At 37.0% G+C, this 25,910-nt stretch overlaps 1 protein-coding gene and 1 long non-coding RNA gene across 2 annotated transcripts in view; both read right to left on the bottom strand.

The window, feature by feature from the left end:
- LOC308690179 overlaps window positions 1-25,910 on the bottom strand; it is a 1,067,189-nt gene that overhangs the window by 59,209 nt on the left and 982,070 nt on the right. The window lies entirely within an intron of this gene.
- On the bottom strand, window positions 7,563-20,540 carry LOC308690178 (uncharacterized protein). Its single transcript, XM_081364506.1, has 2 exons — window positions 19,589-20,540; window positions 7,563-8,985 (listed from the first exon to the last, which is right to left on the bottom strand). Exons 1-2 carry the CDS (start codon window positions 19,671-19,673, stop codon window positions 7,802-7,804), a joined length of 1,269 nt encoding a protein of 422 aa, XP_081220632.1. The 5' UTR covers window positions 19,674-20,540; the 3' UTR covers window positions 7,563-7,801.

Here is a 25,910-nt window from a genome sequence, read left to right on the forward strand (position 1 = left end):
GGGCCAGCTAAGTGCAATGATGAGACAAGCATCCTGGGGAATGTAGTTCCAAAATGTGACAGACACCGTGAGGAAGGAGGACATCTAGTGGGCACCTGGAGAACACAACCTGACACCGTGACACTCAGTCCCTCCGTAACAGGGTGGTTGATTATGATTTTACTTTTCTAACTTTAGTTAGTGTGTAAAGTTGCTGTTTGAGCATAAACAACATCCATGATTTCATTAAAAGCAAATATCTTCCTTTGCTTTGAACTTTGAGTGCTGTAACTTTAACGCTCAAAGTTCAAAGCAAGATATTTGCTTTTAAAGAAATCGTTTTTTTAAGGACTACAACAAACGGCTGGGTGGGACTACATGACATTCCTTCCAGGTTAGTGACATCACCAACCCTAAAATGTACATAAACCCCGCCCCCGGGAACGCTCAGTCCATGTTAAGAAGAGGAAGAGTTGTTGTAGTCGAGCACATTTGTGAGTCTGCTCAAGCTGTCGCATCCGTCTTTTCACATGCAATACAGTACGTAACACAAATGTAAAAGCATGTCACTCTGTAGGCATCTTACAACAGTTCCCATATGAGTGATTTTATAGATTATCATAACACATAATATGCTTATTGAAGATAGTTAACATGTTGTCACTTCTTCTTGAATCTCTCCATCATTGACCGAGTCCAGTTTAAACTAAAAGGCAGAACAGCTTCTGACATTTTAGTGCTTGCCTACGTAATCGGAGCTGCTGACACACACAAGCTGTCGGACCTCTCTGTCCGGTGCAGCAGCTCATTTGCATTTAAAGGGACACACACGAAACAATGAGTTTTTACCAAGCATGCTGCACAAGTCCTGAAAAGTGAAGCCAAAGCATCTTGATCGCTCCCCGGTGGTTGGTCCCAGTATAGCTCATAAACCATGTCCTCTCCATGAAGTCTAATGGACGATGGAAACTAAACAATCAAATTACGGTTCAAATCAATTTTTCTCATGTTTTTTGTCATTTTAGGTAGTTTTTATCACGCTGATTTAAGTGTTCGTTTTTTTAAATAAGCTTGATCTTAGTTTGTTATTTGATGCTATAAAAACTGGAATGTGATGTCATGATTGACAGCTGTGATTGACAACTTCTGTAAACGAAGTAATCACCAAGGCACCAACAGACCTATTTGGGGATTTACGGGAGGAGAATGGGGCTTCAACTTTAATTTCTACATGTCCATAACTGTTTATTTCACACAGAAAACTTTGTACTAACCGTTTCTGGGAGAGTGAGGGCGGGACCTTGATATCGCGGCTTTACTTCCTGCTCACTACTGCGCAGAGGCAGGTCCCAAATCTGCACAAGATGTCAGCACCATATAAGGACATTGGTGGCTTCACTTTTTACCAATGGAAGAGAGTGAAGGGGCGTCATCCATCTTTTATTACAGTCTAAAAAAGGGACAATTTAAACATGCTGTAAAAATGATCTGTAGGGTATTTTGAGCTAAAACTTAACACACACTCTAGGGACAAGAGACTTATTTTACATATCGTAAAAAGGGCCATTATATCACCCCTTTAACTGAATGTCCACCATCTTGTTGTCATCCAGGTCCATCATCGTGTAGCTTCCATACTTGGCACAATGTCCTTCAGGGGGAATCAGAGTAGAAAATAAAAAGATGTAGGAAGTTACTGGTTTATTGAGCGAGATTGTCACATTGACTATGTTTACAAGCTGTTAAAATACGGGTTATGGTCGGGTTAAGGTCACTATTTGGGTTTCTGAAACATTAGGAATAACCCGTTTACATGCATGAGCAGAGAGAGTTACTCCTGTATACATGGAATTTGTAATCAATTGGCAATATCCGGATGTAAACGACGACGCACGGTTAGCGTCTGGACGTACGGACAACCTTAAGACGCAATGTGCGTCATTTCCGATTCTTCTTCCTGTATCCAAAGACAACAACAACAACAGCAGCACGCGGATAATGAATAGTTCGGGGCAGACAGCGATCGCCTTTGTTTGCACTTTCCTCCTCGCTCCAAAGGTGTGGTGCTGTGCTGTGCTGTGTCTCGCCATGTTTACTTCTACTTCTTGTTTACTTCCGGTATACTGCACACGGGTTTTTGTATGCGCCGTCTCTACTCAAAAGACCAAGATTCCTTGCGAATAGAACATGCGCAGAACACAAATCAATGTTCCTTTTGATGGGGATATGCCGATACACGTTTACATGACCAAATATTCGGGTTAGAAAAGGGGTACCCCAGGTATAATATCCGGGTTTTTAAAAACCGGGATATGAGCATATCCGGGTTTTTGCCGGTGTTTACATGGCCGTGCGCGACCGGGTTATTGCTAATATCCCGGTTTTGAACGAGTTATTGGCTGCATGTAAACGTAGTCACTGTCACATTAAATAACATTTTAATCCAATCTCTCTATAGTGTATTCCAAAACACAAAATTCTTCATAGCACCAGACATTTCATAATGTTTATACAGTGGTTGGAATGACCAGATGACACTGAATGTCATAATTTTTCACTCAAAATTAACAAACCCATTTATAAAACTGTGTGTAGGATCTTTACTAAAAGTGTACTTACTAAAAGCGCCCGAAAGACAAAAATGGCGCAAAAATGTCATCAGAAGATTGAGCGCACTAGCGTCCCCTCCCCGAAATAACCATATATGGAGCTATTAACGCCTATTTTTACTATGCATATCCTCATCTGCATATCATTTGCATATGCATATTCATCCACGTGATACCATGTTTAATGGTATAAGACATTAGAAAAATATGATATGGATGTGCTGTCACATTACATTGCTAAAAAACATGTAGTAGCCTTGCCTTGTTTTTGAATAAATAAATCAAATAATATAAAATACATTTCAGATAAAGTTTTGCTAAATCTTTCCACTGGCCAAATACTATTTTTAATTGATTTATATTTTTAATGGAAACAGATAGGTCTAATTGTGCATGATTTGCACAAAAATATTGTATATTATAATATATTGCAATGCTATTATCATGATAAGCAATCCTCTCTGTGTAGTTAAACATTAAAAACAGCATGCCACAGGAAAAGTGTTCGAAAGCATTGCATCCACTACAAATATTTATATTTATTAGAATTTTTTTTTTTTTTTTTTTTTGGAACTTCTCAGTAATGATTTAATGTAGGCCTCATTTAAGTTTTTAACTCCATTAATAAGAATAGATATTTAATTTAAATGTTTATATCAGATGTAAAGCATAGTTTAAACATTCTCTTATTTATTTAAACTGTTATTGTGAACATGCACACTGTAAATATCACACTAGATGCCCTGGCATTCAGTATTAGGACTCATTATGAATTTTTACAGTTTTCCTTCATCTGCCGTATGCTACAGCAGTCAGTTTCACTAAACTGGATGTTTGCTTTATGTGATGCTTGGTGAGAGAAATTATATTTGTATTATCTTGCTGTATATGTATAATTTCCTTTAAATTTTCTGTCTAAAAAGTGACCAAAATGACATTTAACTCCAGCTCACCATCGGTGTCACCAAACTGCTCCGTCTCTAGAATGTTCGTACGCATGGGTCAGAGTTTGCGTGCACACATTTCCCCGTCAAGTTTGTTTTTATAAATCACAACTTATGTGTCGGAAGTGGCATTTGCCTCTTTCAGGGCCTGTTTTGTGCGTATTTGTCAGTTTTACATTTATCATCCCCTGTGTGATGGATACAAATGTCCCATTTACAAATTTGTCAACTGTTGCAGGTATGGCAACATGCTGGACACTTCCGAAATAGCTGTAGCAAATTACGATTCAATTCATAATCTTGAGATTCGATTTCGATCTTGATTCAATATCAATTCATTTGGATATACAGTACTCACTGAGATTCACTCACTGATGTTGAGTTTCATGTGTACTTTAACTGTAGGCAGAGTGTTCTTTTCAGCATATGCTTCATTCTTTTTCCTCCAGACATAACGCTGATCCATAGGGCAAAAAAGTTACAGTTTTGTTTCATCGCTCCACAGAACAGAACCCCAAAATCTCTGTGGCTTATTTATATGATTTTGAGCAAATTGGAGCTGACTTTTCTTGTGCTTTTGGTCAGTAGTGGTGTATGTCTTGGAGTTCTGGCAAGCATTTATTACATGACTTACTGTGAAAGCTAAAGCTGTTGCTACAAAGTCTTGCTGCAGGTCTTTTGCAATCTCTCAAGGGTTTTTCTGCCCCGTCCAGGTAGTGTAACCACTGTTCCTTTAACTTTGAACTTGTGAATTATGCTTCCAACGGTGTCTTTAGGAACATTTAGTGCCTTCGCTATCTTTTTGTATCCTGTTCCTTGTGAAGGGCGATTATATCTGTAATATAATTGGTAACAAATGCTAAGTGTCATTTTTATGCGGACGATACTGTTTTGTATTGTTCTGCTCCAGCCTTGACAAGTGCTATAGAGGATCTGCAATCTGCCTTTATAATTATTCAGAAGAATCTTCAGAAATTGAGACTTGTACTAAACTCTGATAAAACGAAAATGATGTGCTTTTCTAAATCAAGGAAAACAGAAAATGCTTGTCAAATCACTACATTAGATGAGAAAGTAATTGAACGAGTATCAGTCTATAAATATCTTGGTTTCCTTTTAGAAGAAAATTTGTCCTTCAAACAGCATATAGAGGGTCTAACAAAAAAAATTAAGAGTAAAGTTGGGTTTCTATTATAGAAACAAAGGCTGTTTCTCTTTTAGTACGAGAAAAACACTTATACAAACAACATTTTTGTCAATGCTGGATTATGGGGATATTTTATATATGCATGCAAACAAATCTTCTTTGAAAATGCTGGATTCAGTATATCATGCAGCACTAAGATTTGTGACTAATTCCAATTTTCGTACTCATCATTGCAACTTGTATGAGAGTGTTGGTTGGCCATCTCTGCACAATCGCAGGCTGGAACACTGGTATATTTTTCTTTTTAAGGCCATACTTTGTAAACTGCCTCCTTATTTATGTTCTCTTCTGACTCTTAAAGTCTCTACCAGGAAATGTAATCTTAGATCATATGGGCAAATCATGTATGATATCCCACGAATGCGAACTGTCTTCGGTGAAAGTGCTTTTAAAGTTTTTGCACCGTTTTCTTGGTATAAATTGCAGAATAAGCTCAAATTTGATTATTTACCGACAATGACACAATTTAAAATGAGGATAAAGAACTATTTGAGTACTAAATGCACATGTACTGTTACTGAGTGCTGCTGGTGAATATGTTGAGATGATGTTAAACTGCCAAAATGTCTTTTTCTGTTAAATGTTTGTATATGTATTTTTAAATGGAACTATTATTCTGCCGTCTTGGCCAGGACTCCCTTGAAAAAGAGATTCTGAATCTCAATGGGATTATTTCCTGGTAAAATAAAGGTAAATAAAATAATCTTCTCTTAACTTTTTGGACCAACTTCTTCTAACATGCAGTCAAACGTGACACTCAACAAACCTAGGCAGTTCAGATATTTCATGTGTTCTAGCTCAAGCACACCAGGTGCAACTAATGAAGCCCTTGATTAGCTGCATCAGGTGTGCTTGAGGGCGTTTTTCCACTGGGTTCGTTTGCTGCGGTCCGAACCCGAGTGCGCTAGTTCCCGGCGCCCCCCGCAGCATTGGTCTGGTTTCACACTCAATTAGTTGTATCGAACCCAGGTGCGTTTGCAGTGATCTTACGTCATCGCAAACGCACACGGAAAACGCATGGAGAATACAATGAGGAATGTTTTTTGAATGAGATTTGTATGAATTTGAATGAGGCACCTCACCTCTTCAGTGTCCCACAACGTTCCCCTGCCACTCATTTAAAAAATAAAAACATGACTGTGATAGCCGTTAAGATTGGTCTGATTTCTTCAAGCGTTCGCTATGTTTTTTTATAATATGCGTATCTTCAAGCGTTTACTATGTTTACTATGGTAACGTTTAGCGCGCATAGTCTTTTGCATCACAAACAGAAGGCATTCAAACATGAACGCGATTTAAATTATTTTATTTTGGTTGTCTTGTGTGAGGAAACAATGATATCGACAGTGATACGCATGCGCGGGATACTATACTTCCTGAACAAGCGCGCACCCGAGTCCGTGTTGCTTGCACATTAACGCGAACCACACCACGGTTCGGGAGCAACCGAGCTCAGACCACCTCCTCTAGGAAGTCTCGGGTTCGGTACTCTAGTGCGCACCCGGGTCCGATGACAGCGTTCACATTAGCGATTTTTCATGCGAACCGTTCCCCGGTCCGCACTAAACTGCCAGTGTGAAAGCGCCCTTAGACAACACCTGTTTTGCAGATTTGTGCTGTTGTGAGGGATTCTATTCAGGGGGGTTAATAATTTTGAGATTGCAGAAGTCATTAAAAGTCAATTAAATTTTCAGTTGAATTTGAGGAAACCACTTGAAACATTTGTTGTGTTGAGCTATTTTAATTACTTTTGTTTAATTTGTTCATTGCAAACATCTGAAACCTGTAAATTTTGCCAATAAACCTGATTTGCAATTGGGGTAGAATAATTTCGATTACAACTGTATGTACTGTTTATTTTTTATTTTTTACTATCTATGTGTGCCTTGGTAACCTTGCTGACCGGCTTAACACTAGAAATGCATGCTTGTGTTCTCGTGAACAATAGATATAACGTTGCTAGCTGATAGAGATACGAACTCAGCAACCACCTGAGCAAGTATCATCAGTATGTCATTTTGATTACATTACCCTTATACTCTTATGATAAATGAAATGTCATTAGGAGCATAATTATAAGTCATAATAAATGACTGAAGCACTGGATCAACATGTTAAGCATATGAAACATTACCCTTGAATAAATGACGTGTCATTTTTATGCAGCTAACCATTTAATCTAGATTAAAACCTGTAAAGATTGCTCCATTTAGGAATTAATAACTGGACCACACAATATGTGCAGAGATGCAGAATAAAAGATAATTACCTTATCTTAGATGTTGATTCCTGATGGGTTCTGAAAGCACGCTACAGATTGCTAACAGCAAACAATGGCAAGTAGTTGAATGTTTAAGCAGTAAGCTCATTAGCCACTGATGCAACAGCAACCAATCAGCTGTGCTATGTAAATAATGACATGATTGCTACCAATAATTTTTCAGACCTATCATCCTGCACCATCTAGAGCTTCATGCCAGAACTAGGTAATATTCGTTAAAGCTTATTTATAATACTGTTGACCTTGACAGTATTTTCTCTCTTCTGGTTATTAATTAGGCAGTGTCAAAGAAGCCAGAGTCTCAATTCTTGTCATTTTGGTATGTAATGATATGATTCATTGGCTAAAAAAATTAAAGTAAAGATGAATTTGAGTGATAACAGTTTTTTTTTCAAGGTTTCTGCAGATATTGCGATATATCGTTACAGTGAATTATTTTATCCACAATAAGCGTAGTGTGGAAGAATCTGATATCGTGACAGCCCTACTTGACAACACTTGTGTTTTCTCACTAAAGAAGAATCAAGCAAGGTAATTATATTTCATTTAGTTTCTGTCCTTTTATTTATAAACTTTCATTCACATTGTGGAATTTCACAGATTTCACAGATTTGGAATGCAGCAACGTCTCCATACAATAGAAATTAAAGGGCATTTCCTGCAACCATTCAATATTTGAAACTATAGCAAAGGAGAAAGTCAGGTGGGGCCACAAGTGATCATATGTACTTGACAAAAAAAAAAAAAGTCATGAAGGTGGACAAACAGATTTGGTCCACATTCAGCTGAGGTCTGAATGCAGCCTTGACTTCACACAGAGACATATTTTCTGGTGCCATTTTAAGTGGCCAAGCCATTTGAAACACTTTCCACACAAAGAACAAGAATAAGGTCTCACATCTGCATGACTTTTCAAGTGTATCTCTAAATGTAATGGCAAAATAAAAAATTTATTACACTGATCACAATTAAATTGTCTTGCTCCAGGGTGAGTGCCCTGGTGATTTTTAAAATGGCTCCTTTTTTTAAACTTCTTACCACCCTCAGAACACTGCAATTTCTTTCCACAATGAGTCTGCAAATGTTGTTTCAAATCTCTTTGATATCTGAAACTCTTTTTGCACTGAAGACACATGAACGGCTTCTCTCCAGTGTGAATTCTCGTGTGAGTCTGAAGGTTTCCTTTCTGTGGGAAGCCTTTCCCACACATGTTGCACATGTAAGGCCTCTCTCCAGAGTGACTTCTCATGTGGGAGTCAAAAGATGCTTTATATGTGAAACTCCTTCCGCACTGAGTGCATGAATAAGGCTTTTCTCCAGTATGAACTCTCATGTGAGTCTTAAGGCTTATTTTATAGGTGAAACTCTTTCCACAGTGATGACATACAAAACAGTTCTCTCTTGAATGAATCTTCATGTGGTAATTAAAAGATACTTTACGTGTGAAACTCTTTCCACACTGATCACATGTGTACGGCTTCTCTCCCGAGTGACTGCTCACGTGGGAATTAAAGTAGTTTTTATATGTAAAACTCTTTCCACACTGTTGGCATGTGAATGGCTTCTCTCCGGTGTGAATTCTCATATGGACTGTAAGGTTTCCTTTTTGAGTAAAACACTTTCCGCACTGTTGGCATGTGAAAGAGCTCTCTCCAGTGTGAAGCCTCATGTGGACTTTAAGGTTTTGTTTTTGAGTGAAACTCTTTTTACACTGTTTGCAGGTGAAAGGCTTCTCTCCAGTGTGAACTCTCATGTGAACTTTAAGGTTTCCAAGATGATTGAAACTCTTTCCACAGTGATGGCAGGTGAAATACTTGTTAGACTTGTTCCGACGTCTTTTTCGTGATGATGTCTTTTCAGTCTCTGTGGATTTTTCTCCAGCCATGAAATCAGGGTGATTTTCATACTGATCTTTCCCCTCCATGTCATTCAGTTCTGGACTCTCCTGTTTCAGTGCCATCAGGTCTAAAGCGAAAAACAAAACAAAAAACAAATACAAGTTAACACCAGTTTAATGGCAGAAAGCAACGAACATCAAAACCTACTAAAGAACAGAGGCATTTCCTGTAATCTCAGAACCTCGTCTCAATGGTTAACTTCACTTTCTTTAGGATACGTCCAAAATGCTTACAGTCCAAAAAAGCTGGCAGTTATCAAACCCCTTATTAGTTTAGTTTATTTTTTTATGAAGCACATTTCTACTGCCTCAAGTGCAGCCCAAAGTGCTGTACAAAGCAAACAAACGAAACCAAACAATACAAACACAACATTGAATGAATGTTAAAATCGGGGTGATTCTGTCCATCTTTCTCGTACTGGTCAATAGTCTAGCAGTGGCATTTTGAACCAGCTGCAATAATAGTTATTATTGTAACATGCTTATTAAACCACAATTTGAAGTTACAAATGACTTGAAGAGAGATTTAGCTGCAAACAGATGCCAAAATCAAGTGCTATTTAATCTTTCGACAACATAGAACACAATATTCTCTTGGATGGCTTGAGAATTATGTTGGCATTTGCGGACCAGCATTGTTTACCACAACCACTTTGTTTGTGTTAATGAAGAGACATCTCATCAAAGACAAGTATGGCGTGCCACAGGGCTCAGTATTAGGTCCTCTGCTTTTCTCCATATATAAGCTTATCATTTGTATTCACTGTAATGCCAATGATAGTTTTTATTTACTCACAACCTGGAAAAAAAATGCACAACCTTACAAGTTTGTGGAATGCATTGTTGATATTAGGGCTGCATCAACTAATCAATAAAACTGAAACAAAAGTAATGAGAAAAAAAAAATCACTGAATTTGATTATCACTTAACCAGGTCAGCGCAGTCACATAATTTTACAGTAGTGAATAATGCCAACTATAAAAAAAAAAGGTGGAGGTCACAGTGCAAGCTGCTGAGGGAAAAGTGTTTGACCCAAGTTTTCTTTTGAGAGATATGTTGTTGTTTAATGCTTTTGAGACATGTTTTCCCCAGTGCATAACTTATATCCTTGCCTGGAAATGTTAAAAAGTCATATGACTATTTCCATTTTGTGTAAAGTTGCATAAACACTGCATTTTTTTTCCACCCTATAGAAATAAAGCACTTCTAATATGTAGCAAAAAATAAATCAATAAATAAATAAGAGTTGGCCATATTCCCTATTATATATTCAGCTGCTAAGCTCAAGAAGGTGGATTGTTTTTCAACGTTGTTCATCACCATGGTAACTTGCGCTGCACGGCTAACCTGCTCTGAAGCAGGTTTTATTCTGGATTAGAGATCACAAACCCAAACTGGACCAATCAGCTGTGATTGTGGCATATCTGATGCAATAAAGCCACTCCCCCTGTATCTCTTGCTCCAAATTACAGCAGTTTATAGTGACAAGTTTGGAGACAAATTGTATCTTATGCTGCTAATTATTTTTTATATTTATATTGTATGGATTATAATTATGAATAATTAATATAATATATTCATATAATTATTATATGAATTGACAATTAATATTAAACGTTGCATTTGACTTAATATAATTATATACTAGCCACTGTTCATATAGACAAGCATCACTTTCAGAGATATTTGTATTGGAAAACCCTAATGATGAAACAAGATCAAGTGCGTGACCCAGCTTGTGTGTAGGACATGTTGTGTGAAATTAAAAGTCTAAAAGTTGTACAAAATCTCTTATGAGAGGCTTTTAAAGGACAACATGTATTAAAATCACCAAGAATCAACAGGTTATCAGAAATTGAGACCACATAGTATAAAAAGTCTGAAAACTCTGTATATCAAGACACAAAGCAACTGACTGGGTAGTTCTGATATTGGTCATTTGTTGAGAGCCAAGTCTAAGTAATAAAAAGTCCAGGTTGTTCAATAAAAAGAAGTTAAAAAAAAAAAGTCAATACTGATCTTGCATTTATCAAGGAAAAAAATCATATACAGACAAAAAATCTAAAGTTAATCAATTACATTTCACGATTTGCTTAATACAAACGAAATGTTATTGTTAGATACTGTGGCATTATTAAGTGACAGAAATGAATGGTTGTCATTGTTTTTAAATTAGAAGATGATCTTGAGTCTATTGTTAAATGATTGTTTTCTTTAGGCTACTTCTACATATCATAATAATGAATGTCTAACATGGAAGTAGGACCTCCTCAGATTCAAGTGAAGTTAGAACAGAGTGGTGCAGGTTTGACATCACTTTGTAGGCCAAAACCCAGAAGCGAGTTAGCATTTTAGCACTTCTGGTTCCATCATTGTGAAAATCAATGGGGTTTTTTGAATGGGATTTTGGTTAAATGGCTGAAATAAAGTCTGTGGTGAACACAAGCTCAGACACTTTCATGTTTTATTCTACAACATAAAATACATCAATTAGCCCATTCGTGATTTTTTTAAGATGATGCATTTTTTGAAAAGGCTGGTTGCTAACAAGTAGGGCTCGGTCAATCGATTGGACCAACCAACGCAAGTTTCGAAAACGAAAATAGGGAATCCATTTTAAGGGTCTTTTCTCAGAGCGCGTCCAGCTTGTAACGATACACCCGCAGCGAACGCGTGTCACACAGCAACTGCAGGCTCTGACAAACACGCATAACAGCAAATTATACTTCTGCATAATGTGTGTCTTTTTACAACAAAACTGTGAATTCTGCCGGTATGCAGACAGTCTCATGCATACAGACAGATTCGGGCTACGGTCTACAATCTACAAATTTGTTTGACATTTCTAAATCATAAACACAGCCATGTTGAAGCCTGCAGTAATGTTTTTCATTTATGTTATGGCAGTCCACTCTGCTTATTGTTTTTCGAGAATGTTGCACTCCTGTTTGTCATTGTGCACGAAACTTCACGCCAATAAATCATCAGGAATATTTGCTGACTGGTGTGCGTCTCAAGCGCCCTCTTTACGTTCGTCCTAATGCCTGTTAGTTGTCTGTTGATTTGCCCATATTCAGCGTTTAAAATGGAAACGTCTTTAGACATGGAAAATCGATTTTACAATCGATTCAATGAACACTTAGGCTATGTCTCAAAAATCGAACAGGAAGTGGCTAAATGGGAATACAGATGCTGTCAAGGCAGCCACGTTATGGTTATAATTGTGCTCTTACAAACTATTCTAACTTAAACGTTCTGGGAAAACGTTTTAGATAAAAACTGAAAGAGTTGGAAGCTTAAAGATGTGGGAACTTTTCAGGTGTAACTTTTTACATTGATGTTGAAGTCGTGGGACCGTGGTGTAGTTTGTTTATAGCCCACCTTTGGCTTTTTATTTCTGGCGACTGCATTTAGGCTTCAAAATTCATAAAAGTTGTGTTCATCAGTAGGGCTGTAAGGCGGCGCTCATTGGTAATATATTCGACATATGGGGAGAGAGCTGCACCACTCAGCTGAGACGCTCACACCATGCAGCCAGTGTGTCGCCGGCCTAAATGCTGCTCTTTGCTGCTATATATTTATGTTTAACATGAAGTATCCACAACTCTCTCCCCATATGTCGAATATATCACCAATGAGGCTTATCATATGTCACCTATCAGCAGCAGAGCCGCCTCAGACACGTTTCTGGTGTGCAAAGACATAGACAACGCCACGCAGCCGCCACACAGCCAGTGTGTCGCCGGCTTTAGTCTCTGCATATGCTGTTTGTTAGGGTTTCCAATAACGTGCATTTGATTGTGTTTGGTAATTACACTGTAACTGTAATCATTTAAATGCGTGGAGCGTGTCTCGGGTTTCTCAAACTACATTTCTGCATGCTGCTGAGTTTGTGTGGTTCATAACATTCATCTGGGAACGCAGTGTGCACAATTTCACAAGATTTGTAACGTAACTCATTTGTAAAACTACGCCAACACAGGAGAATACATAAATATATTTCTGAATATGCAAATTGTTGTTCATCACGATTTCAAAATAAAAGTGTAAAATTTTGATGTGCACGTTCTTGTTCAAGAAATTACAGCGGCTGTTGCATTTCTATCATACATAAGTGACCAAATATTAAATATTAAGTTGACATTTGAATTAAATGTTGTTTGGCCAATATTAAAGGAACACTCCGACTTTTTGGGACTTTAGCTTATTCACAGTATCCCCCAGAGTTAGATAAGTCCATACATACCTTTTTCATTTCTGTGCGTTCTGTAAGTGTTATTTGACGCACCCACCGCTAGCCTAGCTAAGCACAAAGACTGGATGTAAATGGATAAGGTAGCATACTAATCCCAATAAGTGACAAAATAATGCAAACATTTTCCTATTTACATGTTGTGATCTGTATAGTCACAGCGTGTACAAATAACAAGGCTATATGAGACAGAGACCATTTTTAATCGTATAAATACTGGGAACTATATTCTCACTAGGCGTAGGAGCACAGCTAACGTTACTTGGGCGGAGTGGCTACTTGGGCGGTTTAGCGTGATTAGCGCAGCACACGAGACGGCCTGTTGATGGTTCCGTAAACAAAACAAACGTGACTAACTAGCTAGACGTGACTCGTGATCATGACTGACTTTGAGGAATTGTCAGAGGAATTTTACTGTGTATCAAACCAAGATCCAGAACCATATAGTTTTGAGCCAGAATACACAGACGAGGAGTTACAAACTTTGGAAGCTGTAAGACAAGATGCCAAACAGATTGATGTCGAAAGGGAGAATCAGAACGAACACAGACTGGTGGTGTAAATGTGGAACATGCCAACCTATGCCGACAGAAACCGAGTGCCTTTGTTGTAATGAATGGGACCGGGTATTGCCATCAATGTCAAGGCTTGATGACAATCAAAATATTTGCGTCACTATCACGGAAGATTTCTCTGCCCTAATACACCCGGCAGTTGTCATTTTTTTTCCCATTGTGACAAGATCAACTGGAAGAAACGCCCCATGCCGAGTGAACCTAATGGTCAGCTGTCCACCAAGTAAGTGATTTTGTTATAATGATCATTCATAGTTCAATGAAATTGTAGTATAGCCATTGCATACAGTGTGTTCATGACAACACAATAATAACAATAAAGGGGATACACGGAGCCCCTATTCACGTAATAGTGTCACTACTAAGGTTACATTACATTAGCATGGCACTGTAACAGTATGGCTAATGTTAGTCATCTCAAAACATAACGGAACACTTACCGCAGCAAGAGGTGATCCAATTTGTCCTGTCTATATTATCGATGGGATGGCTGTATCCTTTAGCACACGTTTCATGGTCCGTGTGGCAACTTGCATTTTTTCAAAATAGTCGTCTATAGTAAAATGTTTCGGAGCAAACGAAATACTTTGTGATGCTGTTTACAGGTGTGTTTGGATCTATACCCAGAACAAGTAGCCATCGATTCATCAGGTCAGCGTTTTTGGTTGGAATTCTATGAAACATCATAGTATTACCTGGTCTCCCCTGTTTATTGTCGCAGCTCTTTACAATACAGCGAACACCCATGATTGTAAACTATAAATTTACTATCTAGTAATTGCTGACTCTATTACTCCAACTCTGAGCGAACTCTCTGCTCCTCACCACAGGGCGTCTCGTGTGCTGCGCTTATCACTCCGCCCAAGTAACGTTAGCTGTGCTCCTACGCCTAGTGAGAATATAGTTCCCAGTATTTAGACGATTAAAAATGGTCTCTGTCTCATATAGCCTTGTTATTTGTACACGCTGTGACTATACAGATCACAACATGTAAATAGGAAAATGTTTGCATTATTTTGTCACTTATTGGGATTAGTATGCTACCTTATCCATTTACATCCAGTCTTTGTGCTAAGCTAGGCTAGCGGTAATAATCAAATAACACTTACAGAACGCACAGAAATGAAAAAGGTATGTATGGACTTATCTAACTCTGGGGGATACTGTGAATAAGCTAAAGTCCCAAAAAGTCGGAGTGTTCCTTTAAACAAGGATTTGATCATGAAGTAGTGTAACCAGGCTGTTGGTGCCCTCTGTAGGCATTTGTTGTAATGCGTAATGTAAGTTATGTTTATATTATTTTATATAATTTATTTTACATGGTGTATTTTAACAGCATTGTTCAATAAAACCCATATGATTACTTACTTTGATACTTTATTTGAACCAATAATTATTGCTTGTTATTATATATTTGGTTAACACTTTACAATAGTTCATTAGATTACATTAATGTATTAACCAACATGAACTAACAATGAGCAATACATTTGTAACTGTATTAATCTTTGTTAATGTTAGTTAATAAAAATCCAGCTGTTCATAGTTTGCTCATGTTAGTTCACAGTACATTAATGTTAACAAATAAAACCTTTGATTTTAATAAAGTAGTAGTTAAAGTTGAAATTAATATTAACTAAGATTAATAAATGCTGTAGAAGTATTGTTCATTCTTAGTATATGTTAACTAAGGTAATTAACTAATGTTAACCAATGAACCTTGTTGTAAAGTGTTACCTATATTTGCATTTTAAGTCATTTTAAAGGCTGTTGTTCACATTTTTATCACCACAATTTTTTATACAATTACTCGATTGAATAATCAGTAGAATACTCGATTACTAAAATAATCGATAGCTACTACAGCCCTATTCATCAGTGAGAATTATGGACAAAACGTGCAAGTATCATGAACTTTTGTTGATCAGAGCTTGTTTTTAGCGATAATCTAAAAGCCTATGGGAAAATCCTATTAGGTTTTTGTCGAAGAAACCAGTGTGATGCGAACTGTCGGTTGGCCTACAAAGTGACGTCACACCTGCAGCACTCAATTTGTCTGGTCATGTGATCCCCACATGCATGTCCCCTAGGGTTGACTACTGAAACCAATATGGCACCGGCACCTATATGACTGTTATGTACCGGACCAAATCAGAACGCAGATTTCAGTGCCACTTAAAGGGTCATGAAACCCTAAACCAAAATTTCTGAGATTTTAACAGAGGTATGTGTGTTGAACACCATTGAAGACAATTTTAGCATCTGTTAGATTTAATAGTAGGGGGAAAATGGTTAAATTTTAGTTTTTATACGCTATTTTCATCTTCCGGGTTTAAAATCTTCATCGTGTGCACGTCACAGGCTGTGACGTGGCAGAGCACGATAGTACTTTGATGACTCATCGGTGTCTCATAATTATTAATGAGACTGAGTTTTTTATCCAATGAGAAGACACTGCCTCTAAATTATTCATGACACCACATGGATCTTTCCAATGACAGACATGTCAAACTATGATATCGCGTAGTAGATGAGAGAGGTAATGATGGGACGCGCGTTTGTTTTCGTGGTGCAAAAGTTCCAGTGCATCTTTCCCCGCGATGCTGCCAGGGCTGGACTCCGGCCAGAGACCACGGACACATCTAAACTATGTGTGTGTAGCAACCATTCAACTGGAGAATGGTGGACTTCGGCCTTGTACAGCAAGGTTTGCAGTTTTAGGAAAAAAATATACTATGGTAGTCAATGGAGACCGAGATCTGTTTGGTTACAAACATTCTTCCAAATATCTTCCTTTGTGTTCAGCAGAACAAAGAAACTCATACAGGTTTGGAACAACTTGAGGGTGAGTAAACAATGATAGAATTTTCATTTTTGGGTGAACTATCCCTTTAAACAAGGTGTTGAAACTATTTGAACTTTGTACAGGTTACGCTGAAACTGATGCTTCACTTCATAGAGATCAATATTGATTTAAAGCATTGACAGTGCTGACGCCATTCTTTAAACAACGCTAAAAGGATGATACGACAAAGATTTCACGTTCCTTGGACATGGCAATCTTACTATTATTTTTTTTTTTATGAATATAAGACCTGAAGGACAGATGCCAGTAATCGCACGCGCTCAGTCAATCTCTCTCTCATTCAAGGTCTGTTTAGACTTGTTAAGTGCAAATCTACGGAGCCACCATGATAAACACAGTCTTATTATCATTATTAATTTATTTAACATTCAATACACATGCACAAAGTGCAAAGAAAGAAGGGCGTAGCCTTATGAAAAAGAAGAAAAAACGCAAAAATCGTGATTGCTTGCATTCCTCTACTAACGCCTGTTATTAGTACTGTTATTTAGTGTTAAATTATTATAGTTGGGTCAGGTGGCTTAGGTTTTATTGTGAATTTGTAATGTACATTTGTTGTGTTTTGCATTATATTTATATATTTAAGTATACTTTAAACTTTTAAATATATTGTTCAATTTAATGTTTTGTTTTTTAAATAAAAAAGATGTTCTTTTGTTTTGTTGTTTTATTTTAAAAGTATCAATTTGGCACCGGTATCGTAAAAAACCCAAACGATACCCAGCCAACGATACGATACTGTCCACGTGAGGGACTCGCTCCATGTCAAATAAAACCACTTTAATTAGGACACTCGTATGACATTCTTCAAAAATATAAGAGATGCACGATACATTGACAGCCATATCGGTATCAGTCGATATATGTTCATTTTTAATGTTATCGTTATCATTCCAAGAAGAAGATTTGGCCAATATCTTAAAGCTGATAAATAATGTATTTCCTTCAGCTGAGAGACTTCAGATGTGCACTGTTCACCATGATGGTTTTTAATTGTTCGAAATATGATTGGAATCACTTTGAAAGGGAAAATACAGCTCAGTGCAACATGTGCAGCACAAATCTGTCATATAGGCTATATAAAAATATATAGAAAACACCACTGTAAAAGAATGTTGTGAATTCTTTGTTCACCCGTGTTTTAGCACGTTAGGGGAAGAGTGCGTCCACAAAAGAATTACACCATGACTATAAGTTTGCTTGTGCATTTGCAGCCTTGTGCGCAATTGTAAGTTTAATAGTTTTTGTGTGTATATCTGATTTCTCTCATATAGCTGTGTTTAGTTAAGTTAATTAACACAGTTATAAAGCACATGCAGCTCAAACAGCAATGGACAAAATTAATAACTATGATGGGTCATTCATGAACAATTACTCTTCCCGTAACAACGCGCTGAAACATGGCAACTAAACCCAAAGAATTCACAACGTTTTATTACTATTGTGTATACAATTATAATGTTATATAATATAACAGTGTCCATTAAAGGGATAGTTCACTTTGAAAATAAATTTTGGTATGTTTTAGCTTACCTCAAGGGCATCCAAGATGTAGGTGTCTTTTTTTCCGCAGTAGTTTCAATTTGGATATTTTTAGGTCAAACAGTTCTTGTCTGTCAGTCATATAATGCAGGTCGATGGTCACTGTATCAAAACACAAGCACAGAGTCCAAATTAAAACAATTCCCCATCGTCCAAATTAAACAATTCCCCATCGTAAGTACAAATTTGATGGCCTAAGACACGAAACGAGCGGTTTGTGTGAGAAAATGAACAGTATTTATATCGTTTTTACCTCTTGTAACACAGCACACGTCCAAATGATCTGACGGCGCTGGCGGGTATAGATGTATACATAGATGTCGCCTTGGCTATGGTTTCGTTCCAATGAACTGCAGTAGCAAAGGCGACATCTAGTGTATACATCTATACCCGCTCGCAGGCGGGTATAGATATATACACTAGATGTCGCTTGGCTACGGTTTCGTTCCAATGAACTGCAGTAGCCAAGGCGACATCTATGTATACATCTATACCCGCCCGCGCCGTCAGATCATTTAGACGTGTGCTGTTTTCAAGAGATAACAACGATATAAATACTGTTCATTTTCTCACACAAACCGCTCGTTTCGTGTCTTAGGCCATCAATGTGTACTTACGATGGGGAATTGTTTAATTTGGACGATGGGGAATTGTTTTAATTTGGACTCTGTGCTTGTGTTTTGATACAGTGACCATCGACCTGCATTATATGACTGACAGACAAGAACGGTTTGACCTAAAAATATCAAAATTGAAACTACTGCGGAAACAAAGACACCTACATCTTGGATGCCCTTGAGGTAAGCTAAAACATATCAAAAATTAATTTCAAAGTGAACTATCCCTTTAAGTGATGGTAAGATCGGATCATTTTACTGACTCTCTTGTTCGATCTCATTCATCAAAATGAACAAATCTTTTTTCGAGTCAATTCATTCAAGTGGCTTTAAATGTTATACCGTTTAACTGCCAAATTCCCCGAACACATCCACCTACGCAATCTTGATCATATTCTGAATTAAGAAATCATTATAATGCAGTCAAAAATAATTTACAGGGAACAAAAATAATTACTTTTGTTCATTTTATTTATTTGTAAGGCAATAGACTTTTTGATAAAGAAATTTGGAGTGTAAAATACATTTTAAAATGTACACTGGTTCACTATAGGCCACTGTACTGTATATGTTTGATATAGGTTGAAGGCTAGACTTTTGCTTTTGTAATCAGGCACTCAATTTTAAATTAAAAATTTGGATTTACATTTAGATTTATCAGCCAATATATTGGTTAACGGCTTTCAAATATAAAGAATTATCGGTATGAACCAATATTTTCGTATTGGTGCATCCCTAAAAAATATCATTCATTCTGTAGAGCTGGACATTTTAATAAGGATAAAATGACTGAGTTAAGCTTTGAGAATGAAACCAACCTGTTTGTTCCTCAGTATCTTCTTGTTTCACTCTGAATGTTTCTTCAATCTTCATGTCTTCACTCTCCTCTTTAATAGACGCCATCTTTATAAGTGTGTCACGCGTATCTCAGTCACTTCACCAAAAGTTTTTCTGTAGGTTTGGCACACTCTGTCATGATTGAGATTTTTTTTTAAAAATAACAAAGAAAAATAAATCCAAACTAAATCTCAGTGTGTGTCTCAATCAGCTCTAGTTCAGTAGTTCAGTGCACTGGCAAGAGTCAGTCAAAGTGAGAGTTCATGGTCTGAATAGTCAAGAACACTCAAAACTAGCACTACTAACCAATAAATTAATACAAATTATATGTAAGGTTCATTAGGCATTGAAGCTTCACATTTGGTATTTATTTTTTTCGTTTATTATATTTAATAGACTGCATTTTGATGAAAACATTTGCAGTTGTTTGTTAAAGTTGTCATTACACGTTTGTGTTCTCGTTGCATTCACACTGTTTTGAACAGCATGTCTCACCAGCGACTGCGTGTGGTGAATCGAGCGATTCGAATCACTGAAATCATTTTGCGAATCATTTGGTTCGGTTCAATTCAATTCACAAATATTTGATAGCGCTTTTCCTAATTCACGACTTGGATTTTCAAAACCTCCGTTTGCAACTGGCAAACCCATCACAACTTGACCGAATTCGTGTGTATGATAAACTGATTCACGATATAGGGAGAGAAATTAGACGCACAGGTCTTCTGTTACTAATGTGTGGATGCACTTGACTGACAAAAAAAAAGTCCCGTTCATTAATGTTAGATAAAGCATTACAATGTTATATTCAATGATTAATAATTCGCTTTCCATCTCCTGTAAAAACTATACATTTACTGAACATTTTGTATCGATTTAAACACCTAAAACGCTTTAAACACAAACCGTCTTAATCCGAATCACAACTGATGCAGGGAGCGCAGCGCAGCTTTATGAGGTCATATCACCAGATCAAAATAAAAGTCCCATTTTTTATTTTTTTTTTATTTATTTTACCTGATATCATATGAAATTACTTTTGTGTCTTTTTTATCTGAGGTATAAAGTCCAGGGGTCAGAAAGTAAAAATCCTGCCATGTGTTTATTCCACCCATGAACTCAGCCAGCTGATTTCAACTAATTAGATCTCACTAATTAATTATCTCCTGGCTGAAAAACTGTAAGCAAATTAGCAAATCCAGGTGACTGGAAAAAAATACTGAGGAGGACTTTTACTTTCTGTACCTGGACTTTACACCTGTTTTTTATTCAATCAAACATAATGTGTTTGAGAGCAAAAAGTATGATATTGTAATTAAAAAATAAAAGTGCAAATAAATAGTCTTGTTTCAATTTGTTAAAAGAGCCATTCCACCGAATGGGTGACATTTCTGTCCCCAGAACATCATATGTATAAAATTGCATGAAAATTAACTCTAATATACATTTTATTATTAAGCAAAATGTCCTGCATATTAAGCTAACTGCACATTTTAAAATTTATAATTAAAAACATTAATAAAAACTACATAGAACACAAAAAAATAGCATTTTCTGCATGTCCCCACTCTCTGTCTCTAAACTTTGCCATAAAATATAATGATTAAAATCCTTCAGAAATCTTAAGTTTTGGGGATTGTTGTGTGACTTTATATCCAATCTATTTAAAATGTTTGTTTGTTTTTATGAGAAAAAAATATTTTATCTAATATTTTAGATAAAATACACATTTTAGTAATGTCCCCGGGTTTTCACTCAGTCCTGTTACCCTAACACATTCCCCCCTCTGAAAAACTTGGAATATTACACAAGACACATTTTCAGCAGGAAGTTGCATCATCTTGATCTTCTAAAGGCAATGTGACAATATTAACCAACTGCAGAACCGCAGAACCATACGTCATAGCAGTGTGAGGATGACAGCGCCAGCCTAACAGTCTGATGCCGGAAGTGGGCGGGGTAAAAGCATCTAAGGGGTGGAGATGGGTGGATTTAGGGGTCAGGGGGTGGAGATGGGTAGGTTTAGGTATGGTATATGTAAGGTGGAAATGTAGGCTATGGTATCCACTTCCGGCACCAGACTGTTAGGCTGGCGCTGTCGTCCTCACACTGCTATGAAGTATGGTTTCTTAGAATTTATTTGTTTATTTAAAAAATATTAACTTTTAAGTTACTAGAATTTGCTCAGTGTCCTCATGCTATTAGCATGTATGCTATGTGGCCATATGTCATGTTTTTGATAAGTTTTTGCTTAAAAACTCAATCCTGTTACTTTCAGTCCTGTTACTTATATGAAAAATAACAGGAGTGAGTTAAACTAACAGGAGTCAATAGAGTCCTCTGTTTTGTTGATTTAATACTGTAAATATTAGTTTATATAATACTATTCACCTGAATTATTAGTTTTAAGGTTGCAATTACTTGTATTGTAGACATTAGCATTAGTTTTACAATGTGAACACCATACTTCCAGGAAGCCAGTCCACCACAAAGTGACTCGAACGTTTTGTCTTTGTCTTCCTTATATTTTGTAGAAGACGGAGAAAACCCATACTATGTAGGTGCCAGAAACACCCACCTATGGCATATTGCAATGGAAGGAGCAAAACACACCCGCAACCCTCTCTTTTCTCCCTTTTTTGTCTTACCTTCCCTCTTTCTCCCTCCCTCTCTCTTCTTCTCTCTCTCCTTATTTCTCTTTCCACCTCCTTTGCTGTGAAGTACTACTAGCATATAGTACATCACTTCAACATAGAAATCTTATGCACACACAGTCATGTACACTCTCTCTCATGCACACACATAACATATGGACACTCATTCCTGTTTCCTGTTCCTCATTCCTGTTATGAAATAGTTCATTCCTGTTACCAAGTGTTCATTCCTGTTACTATTAATTATTTATTTTCTAAAAAAAATAAAGTTAGACCACTGTTTTTATCAGTTTTGTTTGATCCATCATTTATACAATTGTTTAATAAATTAAATTATAAAAAATATATATATAAACTTGAGGCTTCGGTCTTCTTTAAAATGAAAAAACGGCTTTGTGTTTTTTATTAAAATACACTTTGCCTTAATATATAGTGATTTTTTTTTTGTCACAAATATCAGTTATTTGAACATATAACCAACAATTTCTTTAAAATAAACACTTTCTTGTGGGGAAAACAAAGGAATTAATTGACATGCTTTTAAACATGCTTTTTAAATGTCACATGAGTTTCGGTAACAGGACTGAGAAAACATGCGTCCATCTGCTTAGAAACCTTGTTAAAAAATTAAATAAAGTTGCCTGAGATTGACAAATACACATTTTGAATAGTTAAATATTTTAGCTTTAGATTCAGTGTTGAAAAAAAAAAATTAAGTTTAATTTTGAAGAGTTGCAACAAGCAAATGTCACCCATTTGGTGGAATGGGCCAATAAACCAAAATAAAGTAATTGATAACAAAACTATTAAGGAGCTTGTGGTTGTTGCCCAGCCCTATTTGTTTGAACCCAGTAATGTCTATTCTCACCTAAGCTTAGGCTACTCCTTGTAGCAAATTAGCTCTTTGAAATATTAATAATCAATAATAACTGGTTATAATTGATTATGAATATTTGGATCAGTTAATATAATTAACTTACTGTCATAAATTAATATTACAATCAATTAGCCTGTTTATCCCATGAACACTCAGGATTAATTGTTTATTAACTCTAAGAAATGTACATTTCCGGGGCATGGGAAATGTCTTTCTTAATTTACAGTACTACTAAGAGCAGTAGCAAAAATCTAAATGATTAGTGACTCCAGTTATGAGCTTGAGACAAGGACAACTTTACGTGTGACATGAACAAGATTTTATTAACTAGTCTAAACACTTAAACTACTCTAACATACACACACATACATGCATACAGTTTACCAAGGGAAAGAGAGCTGAAGCAGAATACAGGAAAGCAAGAAGTTATAGCATTGTTTGAAATCATTGTTTGTCAGCAGATCAACAGTCTTGAGCAAACCATCAGTTTAGTTCTAAAACGCCCTTCTTTAAAGGGGTAAGGATACTTAATGTATCAAATAATGAGACTAAGTTTGATACTTGCATGTCTCTCCTATTTGAATTAAAATGTCCTGATGCAATTTGTTGAGGCTCCAGTTGATCTTTGCTGATGTGGTCTTGATGAGAGAGAACCAGTGGTTTTCAGAGTATCTTTGGTGAATGGAAAGACAAGGCTGCAGCCTGGCACAAGCTTGGTGGGTCCTTAGAGGCTTCTAGTTCAGCATCATCTTCATGTCAGCATTTCAGAAAGGGACTAAAAAAAACTAAGAGCTGATCAGTGACTTTAAAGCGTGAAGATGGCACAACCTCTGGAGCTGTGTGAGCCAATGAGAAGATTTCCCTTTGGAGGGAAATTTTTACGACCCATTGTCCCTTTGAACATGCAATTTGATTGGATGTTTAACACAAGAATCTTTAAGATGCTTATAATACTAATGCGTCACAAAGTTAGCAGAATGTAATGTAAATTAACAAAACGGGGATGAAGATTGGAGTTTATAGAGACCAAAAATGCCACACATTTGATCTGGTTAACCATATTATCCAAAGTCTGAAATATTAACCCAATAGAGTTTACACGAATACAAAAGACAACCACATTAAAGGAAAATCATGAGGTGGGAAAATTAGATACATGTTTACACATTTATCAAGTGGTTATATATATATATAGAATATATAGGATTAACAGGGTTTTTATTTCACTTCCTCTGCAAGAGTTTAAGTGAGAGTCGCAGCTCTCAGGACATTCCTTTTCGATCGTAAAATCAGTTTCAGTGTGTGTCCTGTAACAAGACACCGCGTCCTGCCAGTGTGTTAGCTTCATTTGGGGAACGTTTCACAGGCCTTATTTGGGAGAGTGAGTTTACACAGATTATTCATTAAATAAATGAATAATTTGTGTGTCTGATTGGTCCAGACGCTACATCCTATACCCTATATATTATAGGTAGGGTTGGGTATTGGTTGGGTTTTATCCGATACCAGTACCTACTCGGTATTTTTCAAACGGTTCCGGTGCTTAAACGGTTCTTGAAACGGTACTTAAGAAAACTAAACCGCACATACTTTATGTGTGTGTGTGTGTGTGTGTGTGTGATTTTCTGAACAAGATTTTTTGATTTCTGATTAAATGAAAAATTTTGCCCTTTAAAAGGCTACTGATGTAGCCGAAAACACTTGAGTTAAGATCAAAATTTTGTCTTCTCATATTATGACTTTTACAAAACAGAGAAATCTGACACTGAGCAAAAATATTTAACACACACAGTATAGCCTCATATAAATATACTTGATATTGATATACTTCATACTTGATATGCAAGATTTGCAGTTGGCATTAAAATACTAGACTTACTCGAAGAGGAACACTGGCAGCTGAACTTGAACTTTAGTCAAGCGTGTCAGAGGTTTTGGGTTCTAATCCGCATTCGTAGTTTTTTTTTTTTTTTTTTTTTTTTAAACCGATTATGCTCATCAGTGGTTGTATATCAAGCAGGGACACTTTGTGTCCATTATATTTTGAGATTTCACCAGAGCGAATAGATATGAGGCGCCGTCTAGGGCTTAAATCAAACTTCATTCACGCACATATGAAACCCTTGCATACACATATACTAGGTAGTCACACATACATGTATACTGCTGAATGCTCAAACTAATGCATATGAAATGCACAATGCTCACGCACACACATGCAAACTCTACACACACGAGACTCGAGGAACTCTCCGCGCACATACTCATCTGAGACGCGAGCACACACACACACACACACACACACACACAAACTCTCCGCTCACATACTCATCTGAGACGCGAGCACGCACACACAAACTCTCCGCGCACATAATCAGACGGCGCCTCATAAATAGATCGATCTCCGCAACGTATTGAAGCGCGCGTCCGAGTGACAGTGCGGTGTACGCGAGCCAAGAGAAAACATATGGCAAGCCAAAGTATTCATAAACGCCTGGTCGGGCGTCTGATTGCACACTGACACGTCAAAAGCGTGCGTTTCGACCGCCAAACGCGCGTCCCTGACGCGCGATTTGCCATAAAAGCGCACGTTCTTAACGCGCGCTTTGTGGTCACGGAAAACGCGCGTCACAAACGCGCGGTTTTTGCATCAAAACGCGCGTCCTCGACGTGTGATCTGCCATTTAAAACGCACGTTTGAAACGTGCGCTTTGGGGTCACCGAAAACGCGCGTTTTTGACGCGCGTTTATAATAACAAAAATGGGCGTTGA

Source organism: Scardinius erythrophthalmus (genome assembly GCF_964197995.2).
Source record: "Scardinius erythrophthalmus genome assembly, chromosome: 4".
Taxonomy (NCBI): Eukaryota; Metazoa; Chordata; class Actinopteri; order Cypriniformes; family Leuciscidae; genus Scardinius; species Scardinius erythrophthalmus.

Excerpts from the sequence above, each read along its gene's own strand:
- LOC308690178 (XM_081364506.1), bottom strand. The coding sequence starts at position 19,673 with ATGGCGTCTATTAAAGAGGAGAGTGAAGACATGAAGATTGAAGAAACA. Across the intron at positions 8,986-19,588 it reads AGATACTGAGGAACAAACAG|ACCTGATGGCACTGAAACAG; the intron begins GTTGGTTTCATT and ends TTTTCGCTTTAG.